Genomic DNA, 17,483 nt, shown 5'->3' with positions numbered 1-17,483 from the left:
TCAAGAATGACTTGCTCAAGTCCATAGGTATATGAATAGCACGAAACCTTCCGTGTTTTGTTGTGTTGTAGTAAAATCATACGGTGGAAGCTAGGATAATTTCATAGCATTTCACTAATTTTCCTAATAGAATATGTCGTCTTTGCTGAAAATATTTTGATCCCATATCTTGATGATCATTTCGATATTTATGTGTGACGTCGCGTTATAAAGCCGCCTCTCGGACATCGTCATGGTCGAGCGGTGTCATTGTGATCTAAACATGGCGGCTCCCGGCAATGCAGCATGTGAGGATATTCAAATGTTTATGGTAGGTCATATTTCGCTCACATGCCTATTCTGACTTTTGCAAATAACATATATATCGACCGACAAAATTTGAAAAATTGAAACCTTCTCAAAAATTGTCACGGAAGATGTATCAGGAGGACCACAACTTAAAATCTGGTCTAATTTCAATAATATACATCAATACATGTATCTGTATCTATATATTCATGATATGTTGAAATAATTGTCGTGTTCACTTATCAGGACCAGCTGAAACAACGAAGATTAGTCGATGACAGGATTATTCATGAACTGAATACAATATTTCCAACGCAGGACTTCGCTGGAAAGGTCGATTTCACGAAGCAATGTAAAAGCCTCTACCAGTCGGTATGTTGATTCGTTTATTGTGAAGTTGAAATTCATGGCAAGATAATTGCATTTGGCAAGTTAAAATTGTTATTGACTTCCATTCATTGACCGGACCGTCCTGCCTATGTTGGCTGCCTATACATACTGAATTGTCATGAACCAGAGTGGAATTGGTGAGCTGGTGGCAATGTCACACAGAACTTTCTGTTCAATTACCTAATTATTCTATGTAGAAAAGCTCATCACGCAGGATTTGTGTAAAAAAATGAACCGAGATTCCATAGGGGGTCATGAGTCTTAAATGCTGCAACGCTTCTGAAATAATTTTCTGACCAATTACACATTGGTGTTGAAGAGGTTTTAGTGAGCTGGATAATGGTTTTTCTATATGAACTGTGAAATTCTTATCATTATGAGTTGATTAAGATTTCCCATTCTGGCCATTCACAGTATTTTTGACTAAAATTGTAAAATGAAGTTTATAGATTATCATGGTAGATCATGTTCCCGAACATCATAGCTGTCTTGGAGGTGGTCACCTCACTCAAAATATCAAAACACCATATTTTTTCTGTATGAAGGAAATTTGAGTATTGACTCTGAACTTAGACTTAAGCATAAAGGTGGTTAATAAACCATGTTTTCAAGCAAATACTGATTTGTGAAAATGCAATCACTTTACTTGTCATGGATTGAGCTCAATTACAGTTGTGTAAATTTAATAATATATTCATGTTGAATCAACATGATTACTTTTTACTTGCGCTCGTCAGCGCCAGTGGTAATATTCAGGTTTGTTCAATATGAATATATTAATAAATTGTAATTTGAGGTTCTGCACCTCCAAGAGTTGTATTAATAAATAGAAAGTGAACGCTAATTGAGAGTTTTTATCAGATTCAACTTCGCCAATCATTTGTATGTATACTTACTGGACCACTGTAGGTTCCTTCTAGGAATAGGCCTAGTCAATTTACTCATCATTTCAGATGAGAGACGGCCATGATAAACGTCGAAGTGATATTGCTGCATGTGTCAGTGTTACCGCGCAGAAGGCCAAACTCTTGAAGGAACAACGCGATGCAGACCAAGACAATTACAAAACCGTACGAAGTTTGCGTAAAGAGCAAGGGAATGTGAGTCACAACTTTGATCTAGGCAGGGTTGCGATTTGTAATCAAGTCGCAAGTGCAACTCTGCTAGGCTGATATCGAATGGTTCGCTTTCATAAGATACTAAGTTCCTCTTAAGTTTCTGACCCTATTTTCAAGTACCAAAACGGATAGACGAAATACGAATGTGTCGTGACTTTACTGTTCTACAAAGTTGCAATGAAATGCCTGTATTAGCTGTCTCGAGTCATGTGCAATGACTCAGTACAGTCAGATCGAGTCATTACAATCTTGGATCTTTGCATCTGGATTCGTGACGGCTTGTTTAATCCATAGTTTGCAAACCTTATTCAAAATATCACCTTATTTATTCTATATGTTGCACTGTTGTAGCTTCGCCTGTTTCAACAAGAACTGAACGTTGAAGAAATTGTGTGGGAGCGAGCAGAAACGGCATTCAACGAACGTTGCCGCACTTATTATAAACCAGAATCATGACTGCTGCGTCCGTCCGAAGACTCGTGAATCACTGTTTGAGGCGACATTTGACTTTCTCGATCCATTTTTTGCATGCCAAACAACTTACGATTAGTAAATTTTATACAAATTGGGTTTCTACTGGGATTGTGTGTGGTGTAGCCAATAGGATGTCCATCAGCCATCAGATGTGTGCGCTATCCATTCAAATGTCGTCCTGAGGTAAATATTTTGATAAGTGTGGATCCTTATCGGTGCTTCAAAGTATAGTAAAACAATGCCTGAGGGCTTCTACCTGGCGTTGAGGATTGGTGTGATTATGGTCACAATGAGGTCAGTTTGTGTGCTCCCGCACAAAACAGACTCTCACCCAGAGTTGGTCAGTAACGAAGTACTCAAGTAGTTTTCCGCTACTTGGGTACTTACTCAAGTAGATCAAATTTCCTGCCACTACTTAATAATATTTTGTGATCTACTTACTCATTCTTTGCCATTTTCAGTTTGTCAAGTAGAAGTAGTTTAATCCTCCAATCAGGAGGATAGCTTAAGGAATTCGGGGGCTTTTTTCACGGAGTATCAACATTTAATTTTCATAAAAGTTGAGTAAAACCCAGAATTTTCGTCGCGCGGTGGATATGGGGTGAGCAGTATGATTTCACGAAAGTATATATATAATTTACGTAGCGGGTTCCGTGGTTCCATTCACACCGCGTTGTCACCCATATGAAATATTTCATCACAATGTATGTGGCCCATCAAAACGTTTGAAACTGATGTTTCTCAATCTAGCAATTACTTATCATATCGTAATCTAGCAGTCCATAGAGTGTCCTAGTCTGGAAAAGTGGACTCTGACTTTTTTTAGCTTTAGACCTGTTTTAGCAGACCACCTTTGAAACTTTTCTGGACTAAAGACATGAAATACATTTTCCGCTTTTAGAAGTAGTATTTATATTTCTCTTTCAATTCCCAGTATCATACTTTTAGTTCTAATTAGTGTCATTTTTTTGTCTGGGGAACGTACATGTTGAAGTATAGAAGAAAGTGCAGTAATGCCTTCAACTTCCGGAAATAAAGCTACACAATATGGCATTTTTTTGATCATATTTTTTATAAAAGTTCATTAATCGTGGAATGTGTTTACACCGTCTCCTATACGACTTCTCCATATTGCTCTTCGACTAAACTACGGGCCTTATAATATGGGGGACTGCGCCATATACCATGTTTTCTAAAACGGGCTCTTCGAGTTAACAGAGGATTAGTATCGCATTTCTATATCAATACTAGCATTTTCATCCCATGATGTGGACGAATGCTTATGCTGTAGGATAGTTGCGGTATGCATCATTATGAATCAAGCTCTGCACTAGCCAGACTAAAAACATCTGTAACCTGTTTCTGTCATACTATGCATTCAGCAGGAGTAAGTCTAAATAAACATTTATTGAAAAATGCAAGTTACACCATTACCGAGAATATATATTCTTTCGTAAAATTCCAACTATTGCATCTACGAGCATGAGCTACAAAGTGAACGATGACGTTGTGGTAGGGCGCTACAAAAACATACTCAAGAGTCAATGGACGACTTGTGTTGAAAGAAAAAGCTTCCGTGGACGACAAAGTGCAAAAACGAGTGTGCCATTCTTGATCTTGGAGTATCCCGGTCCATGTGCAAACACTAATCCAGGTTATTACGCAGACCACATTACAGCCATAACAAACTGTTACAGTGCATTTGTCCAGCTTACGAGCTGAACGAACGAAAGGCATAGATACAATTTCCATTACAAAACACAAGATGCGTAAACATTAGGGCTGTTAAAAAATAACTTCTTTTCTCAAATTTTGCTGGCTACTTGATAAAATCGTTTACTTGCCTAAAAAACGCTGACCATCAAATTTGGCTCCATTCCAACATGTGGAACATTGTTACGAGAGTAGAAATTCAAATTTCACCGGCTACTCAACGAAATTGTTAGGATAGCCATAAAACCATGCATTACAAATTCGGCTCAATTCCAACCAACAGAAACGAAGTTATTGGGTATATATTTTTGGATTTGAAAGAAATAGTAAATTATTTCACGAAATGGAGAATTATCCAACGTAATACTATTTATTACATCTAAAATTCTCTATTCCGATGACTTTGCTTCTAAGGGTTGGAATTGAAGCATATTTGTTGGTCATATCAACGTTATTACAAGTTGAAATTGAACAAAATTTCATGCGCAGTGTTTCTTTTTAGGTAATCTCACAATTTTATGAAGTAGCCAGTAAAATTTGAAAAATAAAATTATTTTTGAACAGCCCTAGCAAACATCTTAACATGGGAAGGCAATTGACATTAGGAGTAACACTAACACTTTATATTCACATAAAACTGAATAATAGCAGCAATTTGGGAAGAAGACGAAGCATCAGTCCCAGCACACGTCGTTCTTACGAAGCGCAGATTGAACCGTTTTCATGTCGCGGAGAAAAGCTAATCGGTTCCGGTGCGCTTCGGCGCCTGGGAACTTTCCGGAAGCTGTCAAATAACGCAATTGATAGTATCGGTCTATCTTTTATACCACAAACGTATGGGTTGCTACATAGTAGTCTTATAAATATTCTTTATGGGTGACCGCGGCAATCTAACCAGTTTCTGGCTATAGCAGTGCGTATGTATTCGTAAATATTTCAGAAATTCGGCGTGCTTTGCGCACAAGATTCGATTGTTTAGTTCTGTAACAGCTCCAAACAACTCCAAAACTTGCCCTAATCCCTAAATTAACCCTTATCCAGAAGGGTTGAAAGTAGTCATTGGGGTAGTTCAGGGTTACCATATTTTGGAAATCTGAAAAGAGGACACCTTTTCAAAATTTTCAGACTTGCAATGCCGGAGGAAAATCCTGAAAAAACGGTAAGTTTTTCCCACTTCGTTCTCGGCTCGGCTCCCGAAATAGCCGCCGGGGCGTTATTTCAGTGCTGATTCACTGTATCTCAGTCGAATTTTGCCCTATATTCAACCAAAATTCTGAAAAAAGAGGTCATTTGGGCGTCCTCCGAGGACACTTCCAAAAAAGTCAAAAAAAGAGGACAAATCCTTTTAAAAGGGGATGTATGGTAACCCTATGGTAGTGCAAGCAGTACTTTCCAAGCGAGTAAAAACGTAAGTATTCGAGGCCTGCTTTTGCCAAAACTTTACAGTAAAAGTAGACTTAAATCATAACCTCCCGAGTAAATAGTGCAAGTAAACAAAACATAGTTGGAGTACTTCAAAAAGTATTGGATAGTTACTGAACATCTCTGCCCTTACCCTTAACCACACAGATATATAGAGTCTAGATATTCCTGCCTAACCCTAACTTAGCCCACATGTTCAAATGTCGCATGCTCATTGGTCATGCGTCTACGGGCAGCAGTATCCATCAATGCAAATCTCCAAGGGTGTCAATTGCTAAAATGGAATCTTCATATACCCACTCACAACGAAGCAAAAATGACTATCAATAGCGTTGCTCACCGGCAGGGGACGAAGACGCGGAATAGGACTTTGCGTTGCATCCGCGCCTGTTGGCGCAAGACGGTTGCGGCTGTTTCCTCAGACCAGACGCTGATCTCGACCTTGTCGTGGGATGTTGTGGAGGTGGCGCACGTGCTGAATGTAAGAGCGGGAAAAAATTAAGAAACGATCAACTTACAGAGGCAAAAGGTGTTGCCCAGAGTTGTAACGACTAGAGTCACTCAAAATACCGAAATGACTCGAATCAATCGTGTATTGACTCGACTTGTACTCCAGTCGTTGCGAATGACTCGAACCAAGTCGTATGACCCGAGACTCAGCCGGCCAAGACCGACATTTCATTGTAATTTCGTCTATTGGTACTGGTACTGGAAAATGCGACAAGACACTGCTAAAAGTGAGGAAAAATAGTATATTATGAATGTGAACCATTCGATATCACCAAACGGAGTTATAAAAAGTGGGTTAACCAAGAATTTCACTGGAAACTGAGCCGCTAACACAATGACTTGGACTCGAGTCCTAATACTATGACTCTGCTCGCTGACTTGAACTCGGTGATGAGTTAAAAATGACTCGAGTCATAACTATAAAAGTGAGATTGAATTGTGACTCAGAGCTTGTGACTTGGTCACAACCCTGGCTTCGACTTTCAAATTTCTAATTTAAATATTTGCTACTGCAACCACGAGCGACTCATTCGGAGACCCCTGCTCTACTGTGACCAGAGCTAAAACATCAGTGGTGTAGTAATTTCACCAGGAATATTACCGTTTTCCGAAGGCGCCTGCTTTCTGGCGGCTTCTAAAACAGCCCGGTGACGTCGCACCGTCGAAATCTGGTCGCCCTTTCTCTCCATCTTGGTCACCAACGATTCCAGTTCGTTTTCCAAGTCTCTCTTGAAATTTGTGTCGTCAGCCTCCCCGATCTGCTTCACGAGTACTTGGTGCTCACTAAATTGTAACGTTGCGCACTTATCACACACCGAAACTACGCGGCAGCATGAAATTCAGGGTCTAGGGTGCTTTCGAATCCCCGTCGAAAAGTGCTTACCATGAATATCACTAATCAGTAGGGTGATTTCTTTACCTGAAAATGGAATCAAAATTTTGTTTTCCCACATATTGTTCAAATTGTACTACTTATCTTCGTTTCAGGTTGGAACTGTTTGTCATTACGAAGTAATTTGGCATGAAAAAACGTTTTTGGCTGCAAAACTGACAAATTCTAACCTGAAAAAACTAGTATTTCAACGAAATCTGGCCCTATGAAGAATTCCAGTAGTTACATCACATATTATGGTAGAAAAAAATTAAAATTTGTTGTAGTACAACGAAAGATACTTTCCTACATTCTCGGGTAGAACGTGTCTGCCCTTACTAAGCAGCTTGCCAAGAACGGAGAAAGAACGTTCAACAGCAGCAGTTGTTGGCTGACAGCACTGAAGTTGTGCGTACACTGCTGGCGACACAGCGTGTTGCTTTATTCTGACAGTGCCCTCTACATCACAATTTTTCATCATACGCTTCACGATATAAAAACCATGCAATGCCCGAGCAGTCTTACTTCAGTAAGGATATTGTGGTGCATTATTGACCATAACACCATGCCAACGTATTTGTTTCATTTGACTGTTTATGATTCACGATGGACACACAATGGGCCGTCTACAACGGTAGGCCTATAAAGTAGGCTACAAGCTGTAAGATATCAAATGATAAGTTCACATAGTGCAAAATCTACGATACAAACGAAATGCAGAGATCAAATTTTTTGTAAATAATTTTGGCAGATTTTGACCTAACGCTACAATTTTGACAAAATTTGACATGTCAAAAAAAATCGCCCTACTAATCAGTGTTCTCCATTAACATCGAAAAAATTTACGGCATTTCACACGATCATCGGATGCGTTCTCGGTGAAACTCGTTGATTGTGTTAGAGGTGTATGCAGCAGATTTTTGTTTCTTGAAATAAAAAATTTGAGGTTTGCTAAAGGCTTCGCCAGGTTTGTAATGTTTTCAAGAACCATTGGTTAGGTTGGGCGTCGTAAGATCAGTGATGGGGTTTAGAACACGGTTGATGATCACGCCAAACACAATAAATTATTACGTGTTTGCGGGTAACATTAATTGGCGATGGTCATGGGGAGCGCTTTTCGACGTGGATAAGAAAATACGCTAGACTCGAAATTGGCTCACAAGGTCATTTTGCCAAACTCGTCCTGAAGAGCTACGAGCAATTCCGAAAGGTCCTGCTCCGTGTCCGAGGGAGGTGGTGAGAGCGTCCGCTTGGTTTTTGTCTTGGACGTTCTCCGAGTCGGGGCAGTCGCCGGTCGCCGGCCTCTCGTCGGTCGGTCGTTTTCAAGATCCCTGAAAAACCTTTATTTTAACGAAATCTGGACCTATGAAGAATTCCAGTAGTTGCATCACGCATTATGGTAGAAATGGCTTCTTGGAGGCACAGAACTTCAATATACAATTGAATAGTATATTCGTATTGAAATGAACCCGAATATTTTCTAAAAAGAGTACATTGAACGCTCTCGAATTCGAGATTTCATGCTGGTGACGTCATATTTTGTGATGCAATTGTTGATATACGATGCTCCTTTGAATTCTCGACTAGTTGCTGACGTTTACCCCTGACGAGTGTCAGCCGGTAATATTCGGGTTCATTTCAATATGAATATGCTATTCAATCACTATAGCAGTCACCAGTCAGCAACATTTCTAAGATTCTAGTATAGAGAATATAGATTTATGTTCAACTGCTTTGGCATTTATCTTGTAACAGCAAGCTGATTATAGTGTCCTACTACAATACTAAAGTACTACTGGGTATTACAGGCAAAAAAGGAAACATGAACTGTCTAGCGCTAGCCCCATGTCACTTATTTCACAGCTGATAATAATGGTAAATCAAGGTATACCTGTCTTCCATCCTCACGTCACTGACTACGATGTCGTTGCAGTAGATTGGATTATGTTGCTTCAGGTCGAATAGAACTTTTTGAAGGTTTGCGGCCACAGCGTGACTGCTTCCGGCGTTCTGTAATGCAAGGTCGAAAAAAAAATTGGAACCAAGTCGAGATAAACTTGGACCAGGTTATGTTCAAGGAACACTGAGCTCACGCTATGATGTGAAGTGTGAAATTTGGCGGCGTTCAATTTCTTTACCAAAATAGATTGCAATGGTACGTTTCTTGAGAACATATTTTAGGTGCAGTCCGAATACGGCGACTTTCCAAAGAAAATGACTGCTGCTGAAAATTTGTCACACTTCTATCTTCAATTTGAGACCAGATATTTAGAGCGCGGTGTCCCTTTAATAACTGACTTAATACGCAAAGTCATTACTTTATGACTTGTGATGAAAATAGTTTTACGCCCCCGTGATAGACAAGTATCTGTGTAGAAAGCGACCCAATATCATAGGCAGTCAGCGGCTATGAAAAAAGTACCTGATAAAGCATTGTGGTAATACAAAGGTGAAGAAATTTTCAATTGTAACAGAAATAAAACTTGAAATGTATCAACAATCTAAACTAATTAGCACTATGGTTCATATTGAAGAGCAAATTTAGGAGAAAAAGTCATCTTATTACCGTTCCAGCCACGAACGGAACATCCCCCAAATGCAGCCTGTAGTGTGGTTGCGCGGCCTGCCTGGTGATAGTAGGGGTGAGTGCTTTCTTTTGAGTAGAATTTTTTGCTGCAAGAGAAATAAAATTCAAACGTAGCACGTGATTTTATTCGGGTGCGCAGAAACGATGATGTGTGCAACATGGGGTAAGACCAGTGGTGGTACTTCGATTTTTCACAGTAGCTTTTCCTGGTTAGCATCTTTTGAAAATTACCGGCACTTCAAAGAATTGAACAAGATACGATCGTACGGGTACTTAATTGCCTATTGCATAGCCAGTTGGACAAATAGAACATTTTCAGTTTTTTTTCGAATTACACTAGAATTAGAATTATAGCTACACATTTTTTCCAAATTAGATTACAATGAGAATCACTGAATTCGCAAAAGAAATTCAACAAAAACCAAATTCATTTCATGTCAATTCTGATTTCATTATCATGAGGATGATAATTGCAAATATATGCACATCGACCTTGCCCCGTTTCGCACTATACAGTTCTCCTGTAGCATTTTCAGAAAAAACAGAAAATTAGAATTAAAATTAGAGCATACGAACATATTGCAAATTAGATTAGAATTAGATGACCGGCATTTTGTTTTAATTCGACAACTAGAATTATCTAATTGTCCAAATCAGATCCTGTACCACATGATAGCGGTCAATTTTGCCGGAGTCAGGGTGATGTTGATTCGAGTCAGGTTGAACCCCTATCAAATTTTTGATATAAATATCGATTAGGCATACTTTTTGTAGAAGTCACTGATTTCGGCCGTGTTTTCTTCTTTTTTGTCGTCGTTTTCTTCTTGTCGGTATTTTGATTGTTTTCTCCCGATTCTTCATTCTTGCGCGGAGAGATTTGCGTTTGTAGCAATATTCGGTTGCTTTCGGCCTGAGTGAAGATTCAAAAGACTGAGTCAACCATTCATTATGGTAGTAGGTAACCAAAGTATGGATTTCCAGCCTGAATTAGGAAAATACGCTGTGTTTGTTAAACATGCAAAAAATCATTGCAATTGTAATAATATTCAAGATGTTTGGAACAACGAATAGTGCAAATACCCTAGAAATTTTTAACCACAGTATATTTCATCATCACTGAATGTAGGCTATTCTATATTTATCAAACACAGGCCCACGAACTTATGTCATAATTTACAAAAATCAACAAGCTCACTATATTATAACAATATAATCTAATGGTCAATTCCAATCTTCTACATATAATGATACTTCTTAGAGCACAAATCTGATATGTAAATGATCTTAGATCTCACCACATCCCTCTATGTAACATAATATGCATCAGGTCAAGGTAGTAGGCTTTCATACATACAGTGCCATTACATCACTAGTTCTTCAAACATGTTACAAAGAACCGTCAAGTTTCCTTGATCTCTGACCTCGGTTTGTAGAAGCGCAGCCTTATCGGCCAGTAATTTCTTCTGGTGTTCTTCCAATTTCAGCTTCTCTTCCAAATCCATGATGCGGGTCTGAGGAAAAACAGCTCGAGGTGTTAATGTATGTAAAAGTGCCCACGTCAAAACAATCTACGGACCTCAGTAGCGGCTTTCTCCTGAGCCAGATCCCTGTACTGGTCTTCCACTTCTGAGAGCTTGGCAAGCCTGACGCGTCGATTGAAAGAAGAAAATTCAAAGTTTGTATCAGGGACGACAAATGTCAGTTGAAAAGTCTATGCGCCAGCACATATTTTCGTTTCATTTTGGTAAATTGGGCAAAAAAACTGTTGTTGAAGGCAGATTTGGACAACTAGATAATTCAAGGTGTCTAATTAGCCTAATTCGAGCGAAATGCCAATAATTTAATTCTAATCTAGTTTGTGAAATGTTTCTATGCCTGAGTTTCAATTTTAATCTAATTTTTTTTAAATGCTACAGGACTGTAAAGTGCCGTGGTTCTTAAACTGAGGGGCGCGAAGTTGCGGTCAACTGAAAAAATTTTTTGCACCCGGCGCGATTTTCCTCAAATTCATATTTATTGCTTCATGTAGCCTAAGTCTGAATTTCACATTTGAGAATTCTCTCATCAACAGTCGTAACCTTCCATGCCATCAAACTATCCGTTGGGATTGCCAGCATTGTGGTCGCATTTTGTGATATGACGATAGGGGGTGTGAAACTTTTCACTATCATGAAGGGGGGGGGCGTGTCTAAAAAAAGTTTGAGAGCCCACTGGTATAGTGTGACATGAACCAAGCTTGCTGTCCGCATTTTCCCGAATTCAGTAATTCTAATTTAATTCCAATCTAGTTTCGAAAAACCTGTGCAGCTATAATTCTAATTGTAATCTAATTTCGAAAAAATACCGTGTAGTCATAATTTTAATTCAATCGGTAATAGCTGGAAATCTTCTAGTTGTCGAAGGCTGGTTGAAGGAACGCTGTTTGATTGGGTTAAATCAAACACACTTCACATGGCTATTAGGCCCGTTACACTATTGACCAAGCCCATCAATCACAATAAAGCCGGCACCCATAAATATCCTAGTTAACAAACTTACACAAGTTTGCTCAAGACCGCCGTGCGGTTGCTTGCAGAGAAAGTAATTCCCTACTAGATCGGTAAGGAGTTAAGACTTTGAATGGGTTGGCGATCGATTATTAAATGATGATCAGAGAACACAGCGGGAAGGATTGAATCTGGGATTTCTTGAATAGAGCACGGCACTGGCGATAATTTCCCCGAAAAATATGTAAAAATCGAAGAAAATAAATGGACGCAAGTCGTGCAAGGAAGATAAACAAAGATTGGTATTTTCAAGGAATCAAAATAATCTACTCTTTACACTATTGATTGTTTTGATGAATAATCATTTTATCAAATCAACAAGGGCTATAAAACGGAAAGAAACTGACATTTCAGAACATATCTACTAAAAAATGGGATGTGAATGTTTTTCGATACTGATCTTGGCCAACATGACACTATTGCCGATACCGGTACATCACATACTGCTGAGAGTGATATCAAATATTCTGACGTTGTCAGATCACGTATAAAGTGATTAATTAACAAATTCGCTTACACGTCACCTTCAATTCAAATAAACGAACATTTAAATTGTTTAAACCGCCAAATTACAGCATCATCGATGATATTATTCGAACCCAAATATAATACAGTTATGATGAATTGCACCAATAACGGATTTCCTTGTTGCTCAGCACGAGATTACCGACAATATTTTCAAATTCACGGCACCAGCACTAATGCTGGCAAAATTCTAATTGAATCGAAGTATTATCCCGAGTGAAAACTCACTTTTCTTGCGCTTCCCTATGCTGCGCTGTTATCCTGCCCCGATCTTTTTCGAGCGCTATTTGCCGTTCCAACGCCTCGCTTCTCTCCTTTTCCGCGCTTTGCACCATTTTTCTCATATTCTCCAACTGCCGTTCCAGTATGTTACACCTTGTGTCGGCCCCGCGAAGCTGGTGTTCAACTTCTGCCGGACAACACAAAATTAGGTGCACACAATTTTACGGGCTATGTGGAATTACTAGGATCAATCCGAATAGGAAGGAATGCCATTCAATGCTTTACTAAATATACAAAAAATCACAGTGTAACCTAATTTCCATAGCAATTTGTTTTCACTAGAATACAAGAAACTGTTGTTTTCATGCTCTTTCAGCTCATTTAAAACTTAAGTAAATTCACTAATTTTCAATCATTTCAATACACCACAAGACTGCGATACAATGAAAGATAGGAAGGTGTCGAAACTACTTGGAGTAGTCTTCGAAATCAGACACCCATCTGGCCTAGGCGATGTAGAAAAGGAGGGATAACACTTTCATGGGGTGAACAGAAAATTTTCAAATTTTTTGCTATTTATTTTTATATAATAAATAGAAACTTTCTTCTCCTGTAGCAATGCGGCTACTGGTTGGAATTGAACCAAATTTGGTGTGTGGACTTAAATTAGGTAACCGAACAATTTTATCAAGTAGCCAGTACGATTTGAGAGAAAAAATCATTTTTGAAGAGCCCTAATGCACATTGAACGAAAAGTAGAAGAAGATAATATAGAGGGACAGGTGACAAAAAAAAGGTGGAAGGCGAGATCGATATGTCAGGTCGTGGTCCGGTAAACTAGAGGGCTAACTAGTTATTGATTTTAGCAATCATTACTCAGATAGCAATAATTGTCATTGCTGAAGTTGATGGTGACCTTCATAGCAACAATTATAGAGTGTACATGAGTGTTAATCTACTTAATCTAGGTGTGACGGGTATATCTCACTTTGAATAGTATATTCCTATTGAAATGAACCCGAATATTTTCGGCTGACACCTGCCAGGTGTAATTGTCAGGAACTAGTGAAGAAGACTACATCTGACGAGTGTCAGCGAAAGATATCCGTTTTTTCAATATGAATATACCATTCATTTGTACATTGAAGTTCTGTACCGTCAAGAGTCATTAAACGTAGAACAGGCCTACTAGAGCATGAGAGATGTCATGAATTATCAGGAAAACCTCTTCAATATTTAATGAACAACCGGAATCAATAACGCTGGGCATACTACGAACACAACATTACATTAGTTCATTTCAATCTAACCTTCTGCACCCCTCGATGAGTAATTGTGCGATAAAGGAGCAGCCGGAGAAGCAAATCTTGTCTTCCTACTGGATCCATTATTAGGAGTAACATGTGAAGCTGACTTTGGATTGGTGATCGCTGGATTGTATGCCGTTGATTTTTCTCTCGGTGCAGTTGATCTTAGCGAGTCTGGCGATTGGTTCTTATCAGGGCTGCGAGAAGCTAACAGCTCCTACAAAACATTAACATTGAGTATAAAATCAATTCAAATAGCGGTAGTTTGTTCAGCTATTCCTGAGTCATCACATAGTTATTGAATATTTCTATGATTTGGTGTTGTTATCAAGTCATGAATAAGGATTAGGCTACATAAGAATCTGAATCTTGAATGAATACAATTCAAGCATAGCTAGATATGTCTACTTTACGTTATTATGTTTGTTTCCATGGTAATGAAAACAACCAACATCCAAAGCTGTTTTATCAAACTAATTTGTTAAAAACTAATAAGAATCCCAATGTTTGCAATTAAACAGCTGAAAAATTCCACCGAAAACAGAGGGTTACAAGACAATTAATGAATGGGGAAATGGATAATAGGAACCAAGAACAGATTAAGGTATCGCAATGTAACAATAGAGTAATCAACAAAAGATCCATTCATAGTGGTTGATACGCATTCCCATTTACAACTCTGAATCTAATTACTCTAGCTAGGATATATTACACCAATGGGCCTAGTTAGAATTTTATAATTTCCACCAAGGTCACACAAACTAATGTTAGCTACGTAAACTACAACATGCATCAACACCATTCACAACTATAAATTTTCTGAAAATTTTACGATGGATAACCCTACATAGGCTACTGGTTGAGAAATATTTTTCAATGTAGGCTAACAAATAAACTCATGCAATCATAGAGAAATTTACAGGAAACTTTATCAGACAGTTCTGTTGTATTACGTAATTATAATAGCATAAAATATTTTCTGACAACTCCCTGGTCTTGAAATTTGTTGGACTAGTTCCTTCAAAAACATGTTCTGCAATAGATTCAAAGAGCTTCTTGGAGGTACAGAACTTCAATATACAATTGAAGAGTGTATTCAATTGCAATAGTTTCATCAATCTTGAACGCTTAAGGCAAACCAACGTAGATATTTCCAACACTCTTCTCTTCTCTACACTACATTGCATCACTACGCAGTTTAACATTCAGCGAAGTCAAAATCAACCTTATCCATCTTGTCTCTTGGAAACCTTTCATCCTGATGTGAAATCAGAAAAATTATATAATATAACCACATTGAAAAAAACAATATTTTCGGCTAACACTCGTCAAGCGTAATCGTCAGCAAGTAGTAGAGAATTGGAAAGAATATTGTATATCAACAATCATATCACCAAACATTTCGAGAGATAAATTATTGACTGCAATGCCTAGTTTAGGTACACAGAAGTAGGAAAAAAATTGCTCACCTTGTAGAGGTCAGTTTCGGTGGCGAGGGATTTCAGGTTCTTTTCGGCCTGAGCTCTTTCCAATTCTAGTTTTCGTATTTTATCTTGCAATCCTTTCAGTGCCGATAGCACAGCTGAAAACGAATATGGTAGATCAAAATTCTTTACGAAGCACAAGATGTACCGTATTCAAGTATTTCAAATTGCCAAAAAGAACTGTTTGCAATAAGAGTGACGTTAAATATAATATCTACATACCCTGTGCGTTGCTTTCTGGATAAGATTTTATTGGTTTATCCGGTTTCCTTGTGAGCTCAGCATTGAGAAAAGGTCGTCTGGTAGGATATTCGTGAAAAGACGGAATTGACGGGTCATCAAACAAAGTGGATGTTGCCATTTTCAATACGCAACATACAATACGGTACCACAGAACTGTCGAAATATAAAATAGTAGGCCATAAATAAAAAGATTTTACCAAAATCATGTAAATAGGGATCGGCCTTATGCTTTGGATGCACGGAAATTAGCTCACTTCCTAACAGTATACAATATACATCGAATTTGCAGGTAATATGTCCTTAAATACGCCATGAGGCAAACGGTTAGGTTACAGAGTCAGCAGCTCAGCACCACCATTTCTTCATTTATATCCTCTCTGAAGTGCTGAGCACCAAGGAGTATTACAAGCAAGCCTTGTCCATATTGTCGGAAAGAGTCAATTTATGGAGGTACACAACCTCTAAAATTTGACATTGAACCCGACACTTTAAATTTTATGTCGTCTTTTACCTAAAAACGTCTTTGTTTTGGATACATTCACAAGGATCCCCGGTAAGATACCCATATCAGCAAGACGTTTCGACGCCTTTCTATCTTTTCATTATATCGCAATCTTGTGGTATTTTGATTTTATTAAAATCAAAAAATATCACTCACTCAGTCAGTCTCACTCATGGTAGCCTGGTAGGCCTACCAGCTAGTCAGCTACCATGTACGCAATATGGCTTTCAACTGAGCTACCGCATTGAATTTGTAAAGGCCTAGCTAGTATTCTGATCCTGAACCAGGTCTGGACCGGCCAGAATTCGAACCATTTTACCTAAATACTTTTATTCCCACGCCTACCACCTACGAAAATAAAACACCGTGCGGTGTAGTACAAGACCAAACCAAACAATCCGTCTGTAACGACAATTTTTCTTTTAAAAACTGTAGTAGTCACCAGATGGCGCAAATATTGTAAACAAAGCTCAGCTTCCACAGCGGCAGTTTCGTGTCCATAACTGTCCAGTGTCCACGTCACCCAATAATAGGGTTACAGTTACCACAGGGCTGTAACTAAGTCACAACGCTCCGAGTTATAAGTCAATCTCACTTTTTCAGTTTTGACTCGAGTCAAGTTGAGTCATTTTCAGTTCACCACCGAGTCAAGTCCAAGTCCAGTCAGCGAGCAGAGGGTCGAGTCCAAGCCATGGTATTGTGACTCGAGTCCGGGTCCAAGTCAATGCGTTGAGTCGTTGACTGCTAAGTTTCCAATTATATTCTTGTTTAACCTACTTTTTATGACTCTGTTTGGTGATATCGAGCGGTTCGCATTTATAATATCCTCTTTTTTTCTCACTTATACCAGTTTTCGGTCGCATTTTCCAGTATCGCTACCAATAGACGAAACCTAACATCGACCTAACATCGACCTCGCCCTCCGCCACATGCCACCCCATTTTGTCGCTTGCGTCTTATATTCTCTGCATTACTTTTCATTCAGTGTGCATGCCTCTTATTTACTTCGCCTAGGCTAAGGTGGGTGTCTGATTTTAATGGCTACTCCAAGTTGTTTCGACACCTTCCTATCTTTTCATTGTATCGCAGTCTTGTGATGTTTTGAAACGATGAAAGTATTAATAAACCTGATTGATTGATTGATTGATTGATTGATTGATTGATTGATACCGTGGTTACTTTACTATTCTTCGAAATTACAATGAAATGTCGGTCTTGGCCGTCTGAGTCTCGAGTCATATGACTTGGTTCAGTCATGAGTAATTACTCGAATCCAAGTCG

The 17,483-nt window shown here is 38.7% G+C and overlaps 2 protein-coding genes across 4 annotated transcripts; one reads left to right on the top strand and one right to left on the bottom strand.

Moving 5' to 3' along the window:
• Positions 1-166: 166 nt before the first annotated feature.
• Positions 167-2,378, top strand: LOC145439642 (protein MIX23-like). The gene is made up of 4 exons (XM_080317156.1): positions 167-310; positions 535-660; positions 1,632-1,778; positions 2,148-2,378. Exons 1-4 carry the CDS (start codon positions 233-235, stop codon positions 2,250-2,252), a joined length of 456 nt encoding a protein of 151 aa, XP_080173282.1. The 5' UTR covers positions 167-232; the 3' UTR covers positions 2,253-2,378.
• Positions 2,379-3,658: 1,280 nt separating this feature from the next.
• On the bottom strand, positions 3,659-15,891 carry LOC145439618 (centrosomal protein of 57 kDa-like). 3 transcript variants are annotated; one of them, XM_080317126.1, is made up of 14 exons: positions 15,680-15,891; positions 15,443-15,555; positions 15,199-15,231; positions 13,977-14,190; positions 12,673-12,850; positions 10,950-11,016; positions 10,795-10,884; positions 10,139-10,283; positions 9,353-9,459; positions 8,678-8,796; positions 7,947-8,117; positions 6,517-6,698; positions 5,746-5,880; positions 3,659-4,767 (listed from the first exon to the last, which is right to left on the bottom strand). In XM_080317126.1, the coding sequence occupies exons 1-14, from the start codon at positions 15,816-15,818 to the stop codon at positions 4,658-4,660; spliced, it is 1,803 nt and encodes a 600-aa protein (XP_080173252.1). In that variant the 5' UTR covers positions 15,819-15,891; the 3' UTR covers positions 3,659-4,657. The 3 variants fall into 3 exon arrangements, with proteins under 3 accessions (XP_080173252.1, XP_080173251.1, XP_080173253.1); XM_080317125.1 differs by having other exon boundaries at positions 12,673-12,853; positions 15,680-15,890; XM_080317127.1 differs by lacking the exon at positions 15,199-15,231 and having other exon boundaries at positions 12,673-12,853; positions 15,680-15,890.
• Between the last annotated feature and the right edge of the window lie 1,592 nt (positions 15,892-17,483).

This window comes from Botryllus schlosseri, chromosome 5 (assembly GCF_051294905.1).
Source record: "Botryllus schlosseri isolate E-star chromosome 5, Bs_hap1, whole genome shotgun sequence".
NCBI lineage: Eukaryota > Metazoa > Chordata > Ascidiacea > Stolidobranchia > Styelidae > Botryllus > Botryllus schlosseri.
Note: the sequence above shows the minus strand (reverse complement) of the source record. Positions and strands in the feature narration are given on the sequence as shown.

Coding starts and splice junctions, on each gene's coding strand:
- LOC145439642 (XM_080317156.1), top strand. CDS start 233: ATGGTCGAGCGGTGTCATTGTGATCTAAACATGGCGGCTCCCGGCAAT. Junction 311..534: donor AGGATATTCAAATGTTTATG/GTAGGTCATATT, acceptor TTCACTTATCAG/GACCAGCTGAAACAACGAAG. Junction 1,779..2,147: donor TGCGTAAAGAGCAAGGGAAT/GTGAGTCACAAC, acceptor GCACTGTTGTAG/CTTCGCCTGTTTCAACAAGA.
- LOC145439618 (XM_080317125.1), bottom strand. CDS start 15,818: ATGGCAACATCCACTTTGTTTGATGACCCGTCAATTCCGTCTTTTCAC. Junction 15,232..15,442: donor CCGAAACTGACCTCTACAAG/GTGAGCAATTTT, acceptor ATTTCACATCAG/GATGAAAGGTTTCCAAGAGA. Junction 6,699..7,946: donor GAGTTTGGCAAAATGACCTT/GTGAGCCAATTT, acceptor GTTACAATTTAG/TGAGCACCAAGTACTCGTGA.